This window comes from Sturnus vulgaris, unplaced genomic scaffold, assembly GCF_052056855.1.
Source record: "Sturnus vulgaris isolate bStuVul1 unplaced genomic scaffold, bStuVul1.hap1 Scaffold_153, whole genome shotgun sequence".
Classification (NCBI taxonomy): Eukaryota; Metazoa; Chordata; class Aves; order Passeriformes; family Sturnidae; genus Sturnus; species Sturnus vulgaris.
In genome coordinates, this window is record NW_028276071.1 from 992,079 (window position 1) to 1,006,225 (window position 14,147).

The window sequence follows — 14,147 nt, forward strand, 5'->3', positions numbered from 1 at the left end:
CTAACATCACCTCACCAACTAAACCATGGCTCTGAGTGCCACGTCCAGTCTTTTTTTAAATGCCTCCATGGGTAGTGACTCCACCACTTCCCTGGGCAGGAGATTCCAGTGTCCAATCACTCTTTTAGTGAAGAATTTTTTTCCTGATGTCAAACATATCCTATCCTTGGCTCATCTTCAGACTTCAGACTCTCTTTGTGTCAGTGGTTGCCTGGGAGAGGAAACAGACCCTCATCTCACTACACCCTCTGTTCAGGTGGTTGTAGAGAGTCCCACTGGAGACCATTGTAGCCATTGGGGCCATTGTAGCACGGCAGGGCCTCATGGAATCAAGGGGACCACAGTGACAGTGTGGGGCTCCATGGGACAAAGGTGCCATTCTGACACCATGGAAACAAGGAGAATTTTGTTACAGTACTTGACATCATGAAACCAAGGATGTCATTGTGACACAGCAGGGCCTAATGGAACCAAGGAGGCCATGATGACACTTTGAGGCCACGTGGAACCAAAGGACCATTGTGGTACTGCAGGGACTCATGGAATCAAGGGCACAAGAGTGACACTGTGAGCTCCAGGGAACCAAGAGGGCATCCTTACATTGAAGAACCAAGGATACCATAGTGACACCTTGGGGCTCCATGGAATGGAGGGGTCATTGTGACACTGTGGAGTCTCATGGAATCATGTAGGGACACATATTGAGAAAGCAAGAAAATTACAGCCTGAAAAATATTCCAGGCTGCAGCTTCTCAGCTCTGTTCCCAGCCAATAAGCTGGTCCAGCTCAACGCAAGGGAGAATTATTCCCACGGTGATAATTTGGTCAAAATAAAAAGGAATTAATAACAAGATAGAACACCTGCTGTGGTGCATGACCAGGCCCTGGCAATGGGGTGTCTTGTCTCTGAACCAATCACCTTTTCTCTACTCTTGGAATTGCGAGTCATGCTATAAAACCAAGTGTGTTTCTGAAGAAACTTGTCTCTTTCTTCCTGTCATGAAAGATGACCATGTAGCTGTGCATTTTATTTCTGCTGCAGTTAAAGAGTTAAAACCCCTTTCCACAGCTGCAGGGAGGTGCTGAAGGGTCGTGCACGGACGTTGGGGATCCTATCAGGACTTTTTGGGGAATTGATAGGGTGCCCCTCCCTGCCAAGCCTGGTGATCTAGGGGCTCAGTGTGTTGGGGAATTGGGGTCGTTCAGGGTTTCTAGGGGACATCAGGGATACTGGGGTGACCTGGAGTGAATTGAGGGTCTGGTGGAGGTTCAGGATTCCCAGAGGTGGATGGGGAATCAAAGTCACTCCTCCGTTTTTCCTTTGCAGATGCCAGGAAACACCAGGAAAGGTGAGTGCAGGCTCTGACCATGATTTGTGTTTTCCCCAAACCTCCAGGACCTCCCATCCTCTCCCACACATCCCCTTATTCCCACGGAGCCCCCATGGTGGAGGATCCTCAGGCGACCAATGTGGAGCTGCGGGGCCACATGGGCAACCATGGGAACCCCGTGACATCTGTGACATTCTACAACAAAAGTTGTGACCCTCGGGGAAGTGGGAGGCACTGGAGTGATGGGAAGGCCCCATAGTGGGGGCAGAGATTGGGCAGCACCCAGGGCCCCTGGGCTGGGGGAGACTGAGCCTGCAGTGACCTCGGCTGGGGCTACTGAGAGCTGTGGGGGGAATTTGGAGGGTCTTGGTTGGACTCCAGGGGGATCACTGGGTGGGTTTTCAGGAATATTGGTGTGGCACTGGGAGCTCCTGGAGGGTTCAGGGAACTCTTGGAGGGTCATGCAAGGATGTTGGGGGATCTTTCTGGGGTCCTGGGGGACTTTGAGAGGTGCCCCTACCTGCCAGGCTTGGAGTTTTGTTGCTCAGAGGGTCGGGAGCACGGGGGGCAATGGGGGCACTGTGGTGGTGCAGAAGTTCTGAGGGATTCAGGGGTGATTGGAGTGTCCAGGGGCAATCAGGGGTGCAGTGGGGATCGGGGTGCAGTGGGAATTTTTGTATCCCATGGGTTGTTGGAGCTGTCAAGGTCCCAGGAAGGGTCAGGGGTCCCGGGGTCCCCATGGTCACTCCCTCCCCTTGTCCTTGCAGCTGCCAGGAAGCCCCAGCACAGGTGAGTGGGAGGCTTTGGCCAGGACTCCCCTTTCCCCCCCATCCCAGACTCCACCCAGAACCCCAGTTATCCCCATAGGACCCCCTGGAGGAGGGGGCAGTGATGGACCCCAATGCTGTGGGCACTGAGTGGGCAGAGGGAGAGTATGGGGGGGACACGTCACCCACGGGTGTCACCCCCACCCAGGTCTCCAACCCTGGAGTCTCTCTCAGGTCCCCCCCCAGCACATCCCCCAGGTGACCCACACAGAGCTGCTGGGACCCCAAGGACGACAGCAGGACCCCGGTGACATCTACAAGAACGTGCTGTGACACTGGGGGCACTGGGGGCACTGGGGGTTCCTTTCCTAGGGCACCCCCCCTTTGGCACCCCCCAGGCTCCCATGGGTGCCCACCCTGACCAGGAGGTGGCCACGAGTGGTGGGTCCCATCTGGGGCTGCCAGAGCTCCACGTTCCAGTGCTCCCAGTGCTTCCAGTATCCCCAGGGGCTCCCCATTCCCTCCCCCAGTGCCAGGGGGCACAGGACCCTTGTCCCTCTCCTTGGGCACAAAATGCAGCTTTGGGATTAAACTGGGAGAAATGGTTTTTGTTTGTTCAGCTCTGCCTGCTCAGCTCGGGCCGAGGAGGGTCCCGGTCAGGCTGAGCAGATCCTTGTGGGATTTGCAGCAGTTTTGGGGCTCTCTCAGTGCCTTGTGCACAGGGACCAAATGATCAATTGCTGCATTTCCGGACTGGTTCCCTCGCAGCTGCCCCCGCAGGGGCGGTTTCCAGCCAGCCCTGCTCTGAAAAACCATCAAAGGCCCTGGCAGAGCCACTGCTGGGGCTCACACCGGGTTTTGTGCTTCTTGCAGGGCTGAGCAAACCACAGCCACGCCTTTTTCCCCCACAGAATTCTCACCTTTGCAGCAGCTCGAGAACTGCGAGAATCAAAGCCAAGGGGGCAGGGGGAGCCTCAGGTCCTGGCTGCCACCTGGGGCTGGCCAGAGCAGGGCTGGGACAATGCCCATCCCTGTGCAGTGGAGAAGGTGAGAAGCTCCAGGAAACCTTCCTGGCAGCCACAAAATCTTGTGGGCAGATCTGGGGGGCATCTGACCCCCAAAATGTCTCCAATGCCGCCATAGTAGCCCAATATCCCAGGTAGAAGCAGCAGAGTCGTGTGTTTGTGCACAGGGATGGGTTAGCATCACAGCTGAATTTTGGGAACCCTGGTGGTAATTACAACAGCTCCTTAAGGGTCTGGAGCACCCAGAGCAGATCAGGGGCATTGGCCCAAGCAGCTCCACTTTTACCCCATTCATCCCTCCGAAGCCACTGCTCCTATCCCTGGCTGTCCCTGGAGCTGCAACTGAAGCTGCATAGCCCTCGGGTCTGCGGTTCTGCTCTCAGACTCCTCCTCCTTCTCCTCCTCCTCCACCCGTGGCTGCTGTGTCAGGACCAGCAGTGGCCCAGGAAGACAAGGAGCTCCAAATGTGGTGTGGAGCCCCCTGAGGAGGCCTGGCACTGTCAGCAAGGAGCACCTGCTTTCCTCAACATCGCAGGGGAATTTAACATTCCCAAAAATGCTGTGCCTGGGCTGCAGGAGAAAAAGGGAGTGAAAGGCTGAGGGTTTTCAGGAAGTGTGGTGTAAAGCCAGGAGAGGTGCTGTTGAGCACCTGAGACCTGCCTGGGGTTGGGTGCTGCCTTCTTTCTGTTCAGCATCAGGGAGACCAATCGCAGGAGTTTAGCAGGGTGTGTGCCTGGCCCTGGGACACTGCTACACTTCCACTGGGCACTAGGAGCCAAGCTGCTGCCTTCGTCTGTCCTGCCCGGGCACTGCCGGGGATGGTGCCGGGACCGATTGGTGCCCCTGAGTTTGCAAAAGGAGCGATTTCCTCTCGTCCCTCCCGACGAGGCCGCCATGGCCCCTGAGGGGTTCGAGCGGCACCGGGGCGCCCCCTGCTGGCTGTGAGCGCTCCCTGCAGCGCCCCCTGCTGGCCGGGAGTGCTCCCTGCAGCGCCCCCTGCTGGCCGGGAGTGCTCCCTGCAGCGCCCCTGCTGGCTGTGAGCGCTCCCTGCAGCGCCCTCTGCTGGCCGGGAGTGCTCCCTGCAGCGCCCCCTGCTGGCCGGGAGTGCTCCCTGCAGCGCCCCCTGCTGGCTGTGAGTGCTCCCTGCAGCGCCCCCTGCTGGCCGTGAGTGCTCCCTGCAGCGACCCCTGCTGGCCGTGGTCATAACTGCACAAAGATGAACAAACTGCCCTGAGCGGGTTGGAAATTTCTTTTCTTGTGTTGCTGTTTGTTCTGTTCTGTTCTAGAACTTTCCTAGCAATGAACTGTTATTCATTTTCCTACATTTTTGCCTGGAAGCCCCATAAACTTCACACTTAAAAAAATTTGGAGGCATAGGTCCTCTTTCCAATCCAGGAGAGTTCCTGCTTTCTATGGCAGGTGTTTCTCTTTTAAATCATGACAGTTTCCAACTCCTGGGTTCCAGCGTGAATGGGGCAGGCACTTCAAGAGCAGACAAAGTCAGACTCTTGGCCACCTCTTGCTCTGCTTTTTAAGCCCTTGGGCCACCAAGGGCCCTCTGCCAAGGTGGGACTCCTGGTCCCTCAGGTAATCAGGAGCTGGGTTTGGCAGAGCATCACACTGTCCCCAGTGTGCTATGGCTGACAGACTGAATGACACACGGGGCCCTGTGCCACCAAAAGCAAGGCCTGACCCAGCCTTGCCACACACAGGTGTTCCAAAATATTTTGAGACATCAAACTTTTCCTATCCCTGACACCCCACCCTGTGCCATGGCCTGATCCCAGCTTCTCTGGAAAAGGGGGAGGGTCCAGAATCCCCCCAGGCCCTTTGGGACATCATCATGTGGGGAACACAGCACAGGAGGGGTTTGAGACAGGGCATAAGGGAATCCATAGCACTGGTTTTGAGTGGCAGCCCAAAATGGGAGAATCCCATTCCTAAAGCCCAACAGAGCTGAACAAAGAAACACCATCTCTGCCAGTTGAACCAAAAAGCTGCATTTTGGTGCCAGTAAGAGGGAAACGAGTCCTGTGTTCGCGTGGCACTGGGAGGAGAGATGTCGAGCCGTGGGTGTCCTGGGAGTGCTGATAGGGGCATTGCAGAGGCACTGGGAGTACAGGGGTACTGGGAGAGAGAATGGGAACCACCTGGATCGACTGGGAGCAATGGAGAGGCACTGGGAGGGGAAAGAGGGAGCCCTTGGGGGTACTGGCAGCACAGTTTGGAGGGAATGGAGAAGTCTCTGAGGGTACTGGGGGCACTTGGATGTGGAATGGGGAGCCACTGGTGATACTGGAAGGGGGAGTGGGGAAATCCTTGTGGGTTCTGGGGTCATGTGGAGCTCTGGATGCCCTGTGCTGCCTCACACTTGTGCCCACCTACCCGTGAATGTTGGGCACCCACGGGAACAGTGCAGGGGACACACATGTGTGGCTGCCCATGGGTGAGGTCCCCCAGTGCCCCCAGTGCCCCCAGAGCCCCCCAGTGCCCAGCCATGCCCCGAGTGTCACAGCGCACTCCTGTAGATGTCCCCTCATTCCCGCAGTCGCCCATGGGTTGCTGGCAGCTCCACATAGGTCACCTGGGGATCCTGGAGTGTGGTGGGACGGGGGGACGCTGCAAGAGACACAGGCTGTGGCATCTGGGCGGGGGGACACTCATGGGTGACATGTCCCTCTGCATGTGCCCCAGCCCGGACTCACCCCCCGTCTGCTTGGTGATCATGACGTGGGTGTACAGCACCTCCCCCTCCTCTGGGAGGGCTGGGGGCTCCGGGGGCGCCCTGAGGGAATCAAGGGGATGTGTGGGAGGGAATGGGAAGTCTTGGGGGTTGGGGTCAAAGACGAGAGTGTGGTTTGAGCCCCCTACTCACCTTTCCTGCTGCTTCCTGGCAGCTGCAAAGGAAAGAGGGGAGGGATAACTGTGGGGTCCCCAGGGTCCTGACCCTTCTCAGCAATCCTGAAATCCGACTACACCCTCAATATCCTCCAGGACCCCTGAGCATCCCTGATGCCCTCCAGAACCCCTGCTCTGTTCTCTGGACCCCCAGAGCCCCCTGAAGCTCAAGCCTGCCAGGTATGGGGTAGCCTCCACATTCCCCCAGGATCACTGAAAGAACCCCCAAAATCCCTGCAAGTCCCTCCAACACCACCCCAAATCCTTCAGGACCCTGACCAAAGGTCCTGAGCCATCATTGCCAAGTCAGAGGCTCTGGGTGCCACCCCATCACCCCAACAGGCAGGTGGTCCCCCAGCTCCCCAGGGTCCCCATGGTCCCCATTGTCACCCACCCATGTTGTTCCACCGATGCCAGCGCACAGCTACACCCACGAGCAGGACCAGGAAGAGGAGGGACCCGCCAATGCCTGCGGCCACTGCTGGGGACAGAAGGGACAAATCGGGGTCACCTGTCACTCCAGGGGTCCTGCAATCCCAGTGACCCCGTGTGATCCCACCTCTGTTCCAGTGTCCAGTGGTTCCCTGTGGTGTCACCTCCAGAGCCAGCTCTGGGCTGAGTGCCTGGAACACGCGGTGCCCGTCCTGTCCCAGCTGGTTGGTGGCCACACACTGGTAGGTGCCCGAATGTCCCACATCGATGTCCCCAAGATCCAGGAGGGCACCCCGGCCCACTTCCTGCCCATCGTGCAGCCAGGTGAAGGTGACAGGGCCTGAGCCCACCTGCACCGAGCAGTTCAGGGTCACAGAGTCACCTGCATGCACCTGGAGTGCCGGGGGACCAGGGGCGATGGTGGCATTGGCCACGGGCACTGCGGGGACACAGACAGGGCTGAGGCCGGGGACAGGTTCTGGCACCTGGTGAGGGGGGATGAGGGAGTCTGCATGGTGACTCCTGGATACAGAGGGTCTCCTTCACCCAGGACGGTGACCCCATGGTGCTGGGGGTCATCATGAGGTGTGGGAGGAGAGCATGTGATGGATGAGGAGTGGGGGATGAAGATGAGATGAGGGTGAGGGGAAGGTGGGATGAGGGATGCCGTGTCCAAGGGTGGGGATGGCTGTCACCTGGTGGGGGGCACAGAATGGCGTGGGTGGGATGTGATGGGTGCCATGAGGAGCATCAATGGGGGCATCACCCCAATGCCAAGGGTCTCAGTGCCCTGGGAGGGTCACGCTCAGTAGGGTGAATGTGACATGATGTGCAGTGGGGAATGTGACAGCTGGGCTTAGGGATGCATGGCTTGGATGTCCTGGGTGGGGATCCCTGGAGCCAGAGGGTCCCTGTTCGCTGGTCTGTGACACCAGGGCTGGCACTGTGAGCTGGGCTGGGGCTGGTGTGGGGGGGATGAGGTGGAATTTGGGATGTGTGGAATTGGGGATGCTGTGGGTGGGGTCACCCCCAGCCCACGGGTTCCACTCACCCACGACAGTGACGTTCAGAGTGGGGCTCTCAGCCACGCTGTCCCTGTTGCTGGCCCGGCACTTGTAGTGGCCACTGTCATTGTCCCCAACGTGCCGCAGCTCCAGGCGGGGACCGGTGCCCAGTGGTGCCTGCGAACCCTCCCGGAGCCAGGAGAAGGACAGGGGACCTGTCCCCATGGCCACTGCGCAGCTCAGCACCAGGTGGTCCCCCAGTGCCACCTGTCCCCCGGGGGGCTGCACCGACAGGGACACACCAGAAAGCAGGACCCCTGTGGGGAGGACACAGGAGGGACTGGGGACATGGGACGAGTGGGGGACAGCAGGGAGCAGTGAGGGCCTCATGGAGAGGGAGGATCAGAGAGGGCTGGGGGGATCCCAGTGAGGAAGAAGGGGGCACAGAGACGGAGTGAGGCTTGGAAAGGGGTGGAAGGATGGGAGATTCAGCGAGGGGACACATGGAGAGGGTTGAAGGGAACCACAGGGAACGGTTTAGGGACCCAGCAGGGATGGAAGGACCTGTGGACAATTGAAGGGCCTCAGAGAGGGAGAGAGGAACCCAGGGATGGGTAAGGGGATCTGGGAGGGATGCAATGGGCAATGGGGGGACCCAGGGAGAGAGCTGGGAAGGAGGGGGGGCTCGCAGAGGATTGAGCAGGGATGGGAGATCTGGGAGGGCGGTGGGGGCTCCCCGTGCCCATCCCCGCACTCACTGCGCACCGTGACGCCGAGCCGGGTGCTGCTCTTCCGCACGGCCCCCCCCTCGGAGAGCACCTCGCACCTGTAATTCCCCGAGTGGGAGACCCCCACGGCGGGCACCAGGAGCTGCGGGGAGCCCTGCGGGCCCTGCAGCATCTGCCCGTCCCGGTAAAAGCTGTACAGGAGGGGGGCTCGGGGCCGCAGGGGGCTGGGGGTGCTGAGGCAGCTGAGATTGAGGGGGGACCCCTCGGTGAGCTGGGAGGGACCCTTCAGCACCGGCACCGGGAAGAGCTCTGGGAAGGAGATGGGGGTGGCGACTGTGACTCTGATTGCACTGAGAAGTGGCTTTGGGGGTGTCAGGATATCGGAGTTCCAGCCGTGGGAGTGCTCACCGTGCACTGTCACTGTCACCGGTGCTGACAGTGTCAATCCTGAGGCCACCAAGCCCCCGCAGCCGTAGCGGCCGCTGTTGTGCAGCTTCAGGGGGGACAGGGACAGCTTGGCGCCCCTGAGGGACCCCCCTAGATCCTTCCCGTCCTTGTAAAATCGCACCCTGGTGACACGGTTGTCCTGCCAGCCCCGGCAGCGCAGTGTCACCGTGTCCCCCTCCAGCAGCGCCCGTGCTGGCACCTGCAGCACCAGCGGGTCTGTGGGACAGGAGGGTCCCGTGTCACTGAGGAGCCCGAGACAGGTCCAAAGTGGGTGCCCACGGCACCGGGGACATCTGGCTGGAGTGTCCACTGCGCGGGAGGGTCCCAGGGACACCAGGAGCAGCCCCGTGGCACAGCTGTCACCACGGGAGTCCCAACACACTGGGGTGCACTGGGATGCACTGGGATGCACTGGGATGTCCCTGTGTGCAGGGGACAGGCTCTCGCCTGTCACACGAGGGTTGTGAGGCCACCCACGGAGTGGAGCCCACCCAGAGTTATCAGGGAGCCACCCTGAGCATTTCAGATCCCCCCTCACCATTTGACACCATGACGGGGGGGCTGAGCCCACTGCCGGGTCTCTGACACTGGTAGGTGCCACTCTCGGTGACAGGGAAGCGGTCACGTCCCTCCTGCCCCCAGCGCCACCCGTCCTTGTACCAGGTGGTGGCACGGGCGGTCCCCGAGCCCTGGCAGGTCAGTGTCACCCGGTCCCTCAGCACCGCCGGCGACCAGGGGGGCTCCACCAGGAGCTGGGGGGTCTGGGCACCTGCGGGGGACAGGGGACACCAGCCTGCCAGGGCCACCAAGGGGCTGGGGACAGCGGGGTGGGGGCATGGCATCCCCCGAGGACTCACCAGCGAGGCTGAGGGTCTGGGCTGGAAGGGAGAAGGGACAGGGCAAGGTGGAATTGGCTCCGTGGGGACAGGGTGTGAGGCTGTCCCCGAGCTGTCCCCGTGGGGACACGGCTTCTTGTGGGAAAATGCCCGGGCACGGTCCCCAACAGGTCTGGAGAGGCTCCCAGGGGACAGCTCTGTGTCACACGTCCGGGTGGCACGGACGCCTCGGGGACAGGGACACCACGGCCAGCCCGTGCTGGCACAGCTCACCCCCGCCAGCCCCACGGCCACATCCCCGTGGTGCTTCTCCCCTTGTCCCTGTCCCCACAGCTGCCCCAGCCCCGTGGAGCCAAACCTGACATCCCTGTCCCCAAAACTCTGTCCCCCATCCCTGTCTCCACATCCCTCTCCCACATCCCAGTTCCCCTTTTCCTGTTCCCAGGGCCACCCCAAAACCCCGGTCACACTGAGGAGCCACTGGCTCTGTCCCCCACTGGCTGTGCTGGCCTTGGGGACCTCAGGGGACCCCGCAGCCCCCCTGTGCCCCCTCCCCACCCCTCTCTGCCTCACCAGGGCCCGTCCCCAGGGTCATCAGGCCCGTGCCCGGGGCACTCACCCCACAGGAGCAGAGCCACCTTCCCGGCCATCCCGGTGTCCCCGGCCATGGGCACTGGCTGTCACTCACTGCTGTGGCTGTCCCCTGTCCCCTGGCTGGCGGCTCTTCGGATGAAGGGACAGGAAGCGAGGTCAGCTCTCGTCCCCATGTGTAGGTGGCCCTCGGTGGGGGCAGGGTGGGACAGGATGGGGGCAGGGTGGGGACCTTGTAGGACATGGGGGTGATGGTGGGACATGGTGGGACAGGATGTTGCCGGAATTTGGAGGCTGAGGCGGTGCAGGGGGCCAAGGATGGGTGTCCAGTGGACTGGAGTTCCAGGGATGGGAATGGGGGTCCCAAGGGTTGGGTGGATTCAAACTCAGGGATGAGAATCCCAGAACAACGTGGCCTTCAGGGATTTGTGATCATGGGATGGACCCCAGGTATTGGGGTGTCAGGGGAATGGGAGTCCTGGGGGAATCTTGGTCCCCAAGGGAAGGGAGGGGTCCCAGGGGCTGGAACTACCAGGATGAGGGTCCTTGGGAATGGAGATCCTGGGGAGTGGAGGTCATGGCATGGGGGTCCCAGGGAAGAGGGGACAGAAGGAATGGTTGTCCCATGGTTGGGTTCCCAGGGGAATGGGGGTGCCAGGGATGGGCAGTGCCTGGGTAGGCCCCATGGGTCACCACTCCTACCCTGGGTGCCTCAGATTTTGGGGTGACCCAGGGCCCAACGTTGCTCCCCTGGAGTGTTTCCTGGGCAGGCATCACATGGGGGTCCTGAGCAGCTCTGCTTCTGTGCCCTCCCCACCCTTGACTTTTTCCTCTCTTTATTTCTCTGGTTTCCTTATTTTCTTCACTTTTGTGCCATTCCCCACCACTCCCAGTTCTTGGCTCAGAAATCCTGGGGAGCAGCTGGGCAGAGCATGGGTTGGGGGGGAATCCAGGCAGGGAGAAAAGGGGGTGAGGGGTCTCCAGGGAGGGGTGGGGAGGCTGTGGGGGATGGGGGTGTCCAGCTGTGCCCCCCAACACTTTCACTTTCTCTCTCCTGCAGCAGAAGGAAGAGGCTGTTTGTGCTGAGAGTCACACAGGGGGGAGTTCTGTCCTGGGGGGGCACATCCAGGGGTTCCTGTCCTGAGGGGATCCTGTTCTGGGGGTGACACGTTCTGGGCAGATTTTGTTCCAGTGGTGACACATCCCAGCAGGGGAGATCCTGTCCTGGGGTATGGTGGTTCTGGGCAGGGTTCCTGGACACATTCCCTGAGGAAGTCCCTGTCCAGGGTAGGGCACGGGGGGCCCTGCCAGCCCCCTCTGTCCTCAGTGGGGCACTGTGACCTCTGTGACCTCTGGGGTGCCCCAATTTGGGGTGTGACCCGGCCACTCTACACCCCCTCATTGGCTGCCCCCACCCATCTGGGAGCCCTCAATCCCCATTTGGGAACCCTCACAGGTGCAGCACCTCGGCCCCATCCCACAGCCCACCAAGATCATTCTGTGGGGGAAAAACCCCAGCAGGGATGAGTGGGGAGGGAAGGACATGGCCTGGTGCCAGTCAGGAAGGGCACAGACACCCCAAAAACACCCAAAGCCCACCCTCATACCCAAAACCCCTGCAGGGTCTCAGTGCTGGCAACCAGGAGATGGATGAGACCCTGCACATGGAACACTTGTGATGCTCTTGGGAGGCTTCCCCCTCCCTCTCCTGCTCCCCAAAATCCCCTACATGACATTTCTGTCCTGAGGGCTTAGCAACACTGGGTTCACTGGGTTTTGGGAGAAATTCTGTTCCAGACATCTCCATTTTCACTTGACCCCCGCAGGATCTGAGCCAGCAAGAGCAGCTTGGGAATGGAGCCCCAGGCAGGAAGGAGCTCCCAAACTGCTCCTCCTTGAAGCCAGTGGCCATCCAAGTGTGGGGCCCAGCCATGGCCCAGCCCAGGGCACAGGGATGGGCACTGGCCAGCCCTGCTCTGGCCAGCCCCAGGTGGCAGCCAGGACCTGAGGCTCCCCCTGCCCCCTTGGCTTTGATTCTCGCAGCTCTCGAGCTGCTGCAAAGGTGAGAATTCTGTGGGGGAAAAAGGCGTGGCCGTGGTTTGCTCAGCCCTGCAAGAAGCACAAAACCCGGTGTGAGCCCCAGCAGTGGCTCTGCCAGGGCCTTTGATGGTTTTCAGAGCAGGGCTGGCTGGAAACCCCCCCTGCGGGGGCAGCTGCGAGGGAACCAGTCCGGAAATGCAGCAATTGATCATTTGGTCCCTGTGCCCAAGGGACTGAGAGAGCCCCAAAACTGCTGCAAATCCCACAAGGATCTGCTCAACCTGACCGGGACCCTCCTCGGCCCGAGCTGAGCAGGCAGAGCTGAACAAACCAAAACCATTTCTCCCAGTTTAATCCTAAAGCTGCATTTTGTGTCTAATGAGAGGGACAAGGGTCCTGTGCCCCCTGGCACTGGGGGAGGGAATGGGGAGCCCCTGGAGATACTGGGAGCACTGGGAGCACTGGAACGTGGAGCTCTGGCAGCCCCAGATGGGACCCACCACTCGTGGCCACCTCCTGGTCAGGGTGGGCACCCATGGGAGCCTGGGGGGTGCCAAAGGGGGGGTGCCCTAGGAAAGGAACCCCCAGTGCCCCCAGTGTCACAGCACGTTCTCGTAGATGTCACCGGGGTCCTGCTGTCGTCCTTGGGGTCCCAGCAGCTCTGTGTGGGTCACCTGGGGGATGTGCTGGGCGGGGACCTGAGAGAGACTCCAGGGTTGGAGACCTGGGTGGGGGTGACACCCGTGGGTGACGTGCCCATGTACCCCCCCCATACTCACCCCCTACCCACTCAGTGCCCACAGCATGGGGGTCCATCATCACCCCTCCTCCAGGGGGTCCTATGGGGATAACTGGGGTTCTGGGTGGCGTCTGGGGCAGGGGGGGGAAAGGGGAGTCCTGGCCAGAGCCTCCCACTCACCTGTCCTGGGGCTTCCTGGCAGCTGCAAGGAAAATGGGAGGGAGTGACCATGGGGACCCTGGGACCCCTGACCCTTCCTGGGACCTTGGCAGCTCCAACAACCCATGGGATACAAAAATTCCCACTGCACCCCTGATTGCCCCTGGACACTCCAATCACCCCTGAATCCCTCAGAAGTTCTGCACCACCACAGTGCCCCCATTGCCCCCCGTGCTCCCGACCCTCTGAGCAACAAAACTTGAAGCCTGGCAGGTAGGGGCACCCCTCAAACTCCCCCAGGACCCCAGAAAGATCCCCCAACATCCCTGCATGACCCTCCAAGAGTTCCCAAAACCCTCCAGGAGCTCCCAGTGCCACACCAATATTCCTGAAATCCCATCCATGGATCCCCCTGGAGCCCAACCAAGACCCTCCAAATTCTCCCCACAGCTCTCAGTACCCCCAGCCGAGGTCACTGCAGGCTCAGTTTCCCCCAGCCCAGGGGCCCTGGGTGCTGCCCAATCTCTGCCCCCACTATGGGGCCTTCCCATCACTCCAGTGCCTCCCACTTCCCCGAGGGTCACAACTTTTGTTGTAGAATGTCACAGATGTCACGGGGTTCCCACTGTTGCCCATGTGGCCCCTGCAGCTCCACATTGGTCACCTGAGGATCCTCCACCATGGGGGCTCCGTGGGAATAAGGGGATGTGTGGAAGAGGATGGGAGGTCCTGGAAGTTTGGGGAAAACACAAATCATGGTCAAAGCCTGCACTCACATTTCCTGGTGTTTCCTGGCATCTGCAAAGGAAAAATGGAGGGGTGACTTTGATTCCCCATCCACCTCCGGGAATCCTGAACCTCCACCAGACCCTCAATTCCCTCCATTCCACCCATGTGGATCCACCAGTGAAAGGCCACAATGATACCCATGAGCAGCACCAGGAACAAGAGGGACCCAACCACCCATGCAGCCTCTGCAGGAAATAGAGAGGGACACACTGGGGTCCCCGGGGTCACCCCGGAGGTTCTGCAATCCCAGTGACCTCATGAGCTCCCCTCCTGTGCCCTGTTCCATTTGTGTCACTGCCAAGGACACAGCAGGTGGTGAACCTGGGTCATCTATGATCAAGGGATTGCAGACCCACATAGG

General features: G+C 60.4%; 1 protein-coding gene across 1 annotated transcript; it reads right to left on the reverse strand.

Moving 5' to 3' along the window:
* Nucleotides 1–200: 200 nt before the first annotated feature.
* On the reverse strand, nt 201–13,679 carry LOC148219361 (Fc receptor-like protein 4). Its single transcript, XM_088157692.1, has 8 exons — nt 13,662–13,679; nt 12,879–12,969; nt 9,171–9,401; nt 8,594–8,848; nt 8,216–8,494; nt 7,505–7,774; nt 1,852–1,929; nt 201–211 (listed from the first exon to the last, which is right to left on the reverse strand). The coding sequence occupies exons 1-8, from the start codon at nt 13,677–13,679 to the stop codon at nt 201–203; spliced, it is 1,233 nt and encodes a 410-aa protein (XP_088013818.1).
* Nucleotides 13,680–14,147: the final 468 nt, after the last annotated feature.

Coding starts and splice junctions, on each gene's coding strand:
- LOC148219361 (XM_088157692.1), bottom strand. Junction 8,849..9,170: donor CCCCGTCATGGTGTCAAATG/GTGAGGGGGGAT, acceptor CCTGTCCCACAG/ACCCGCTGGTGCTGCAGGTG. Junction 8,495..8,593: donor GGTGACAGTGACAGTGCACG/GTGAGCACTCCC, acceptor TCTCCTTCCCAG/AGCTCTTCCCGGTGCCGGTG.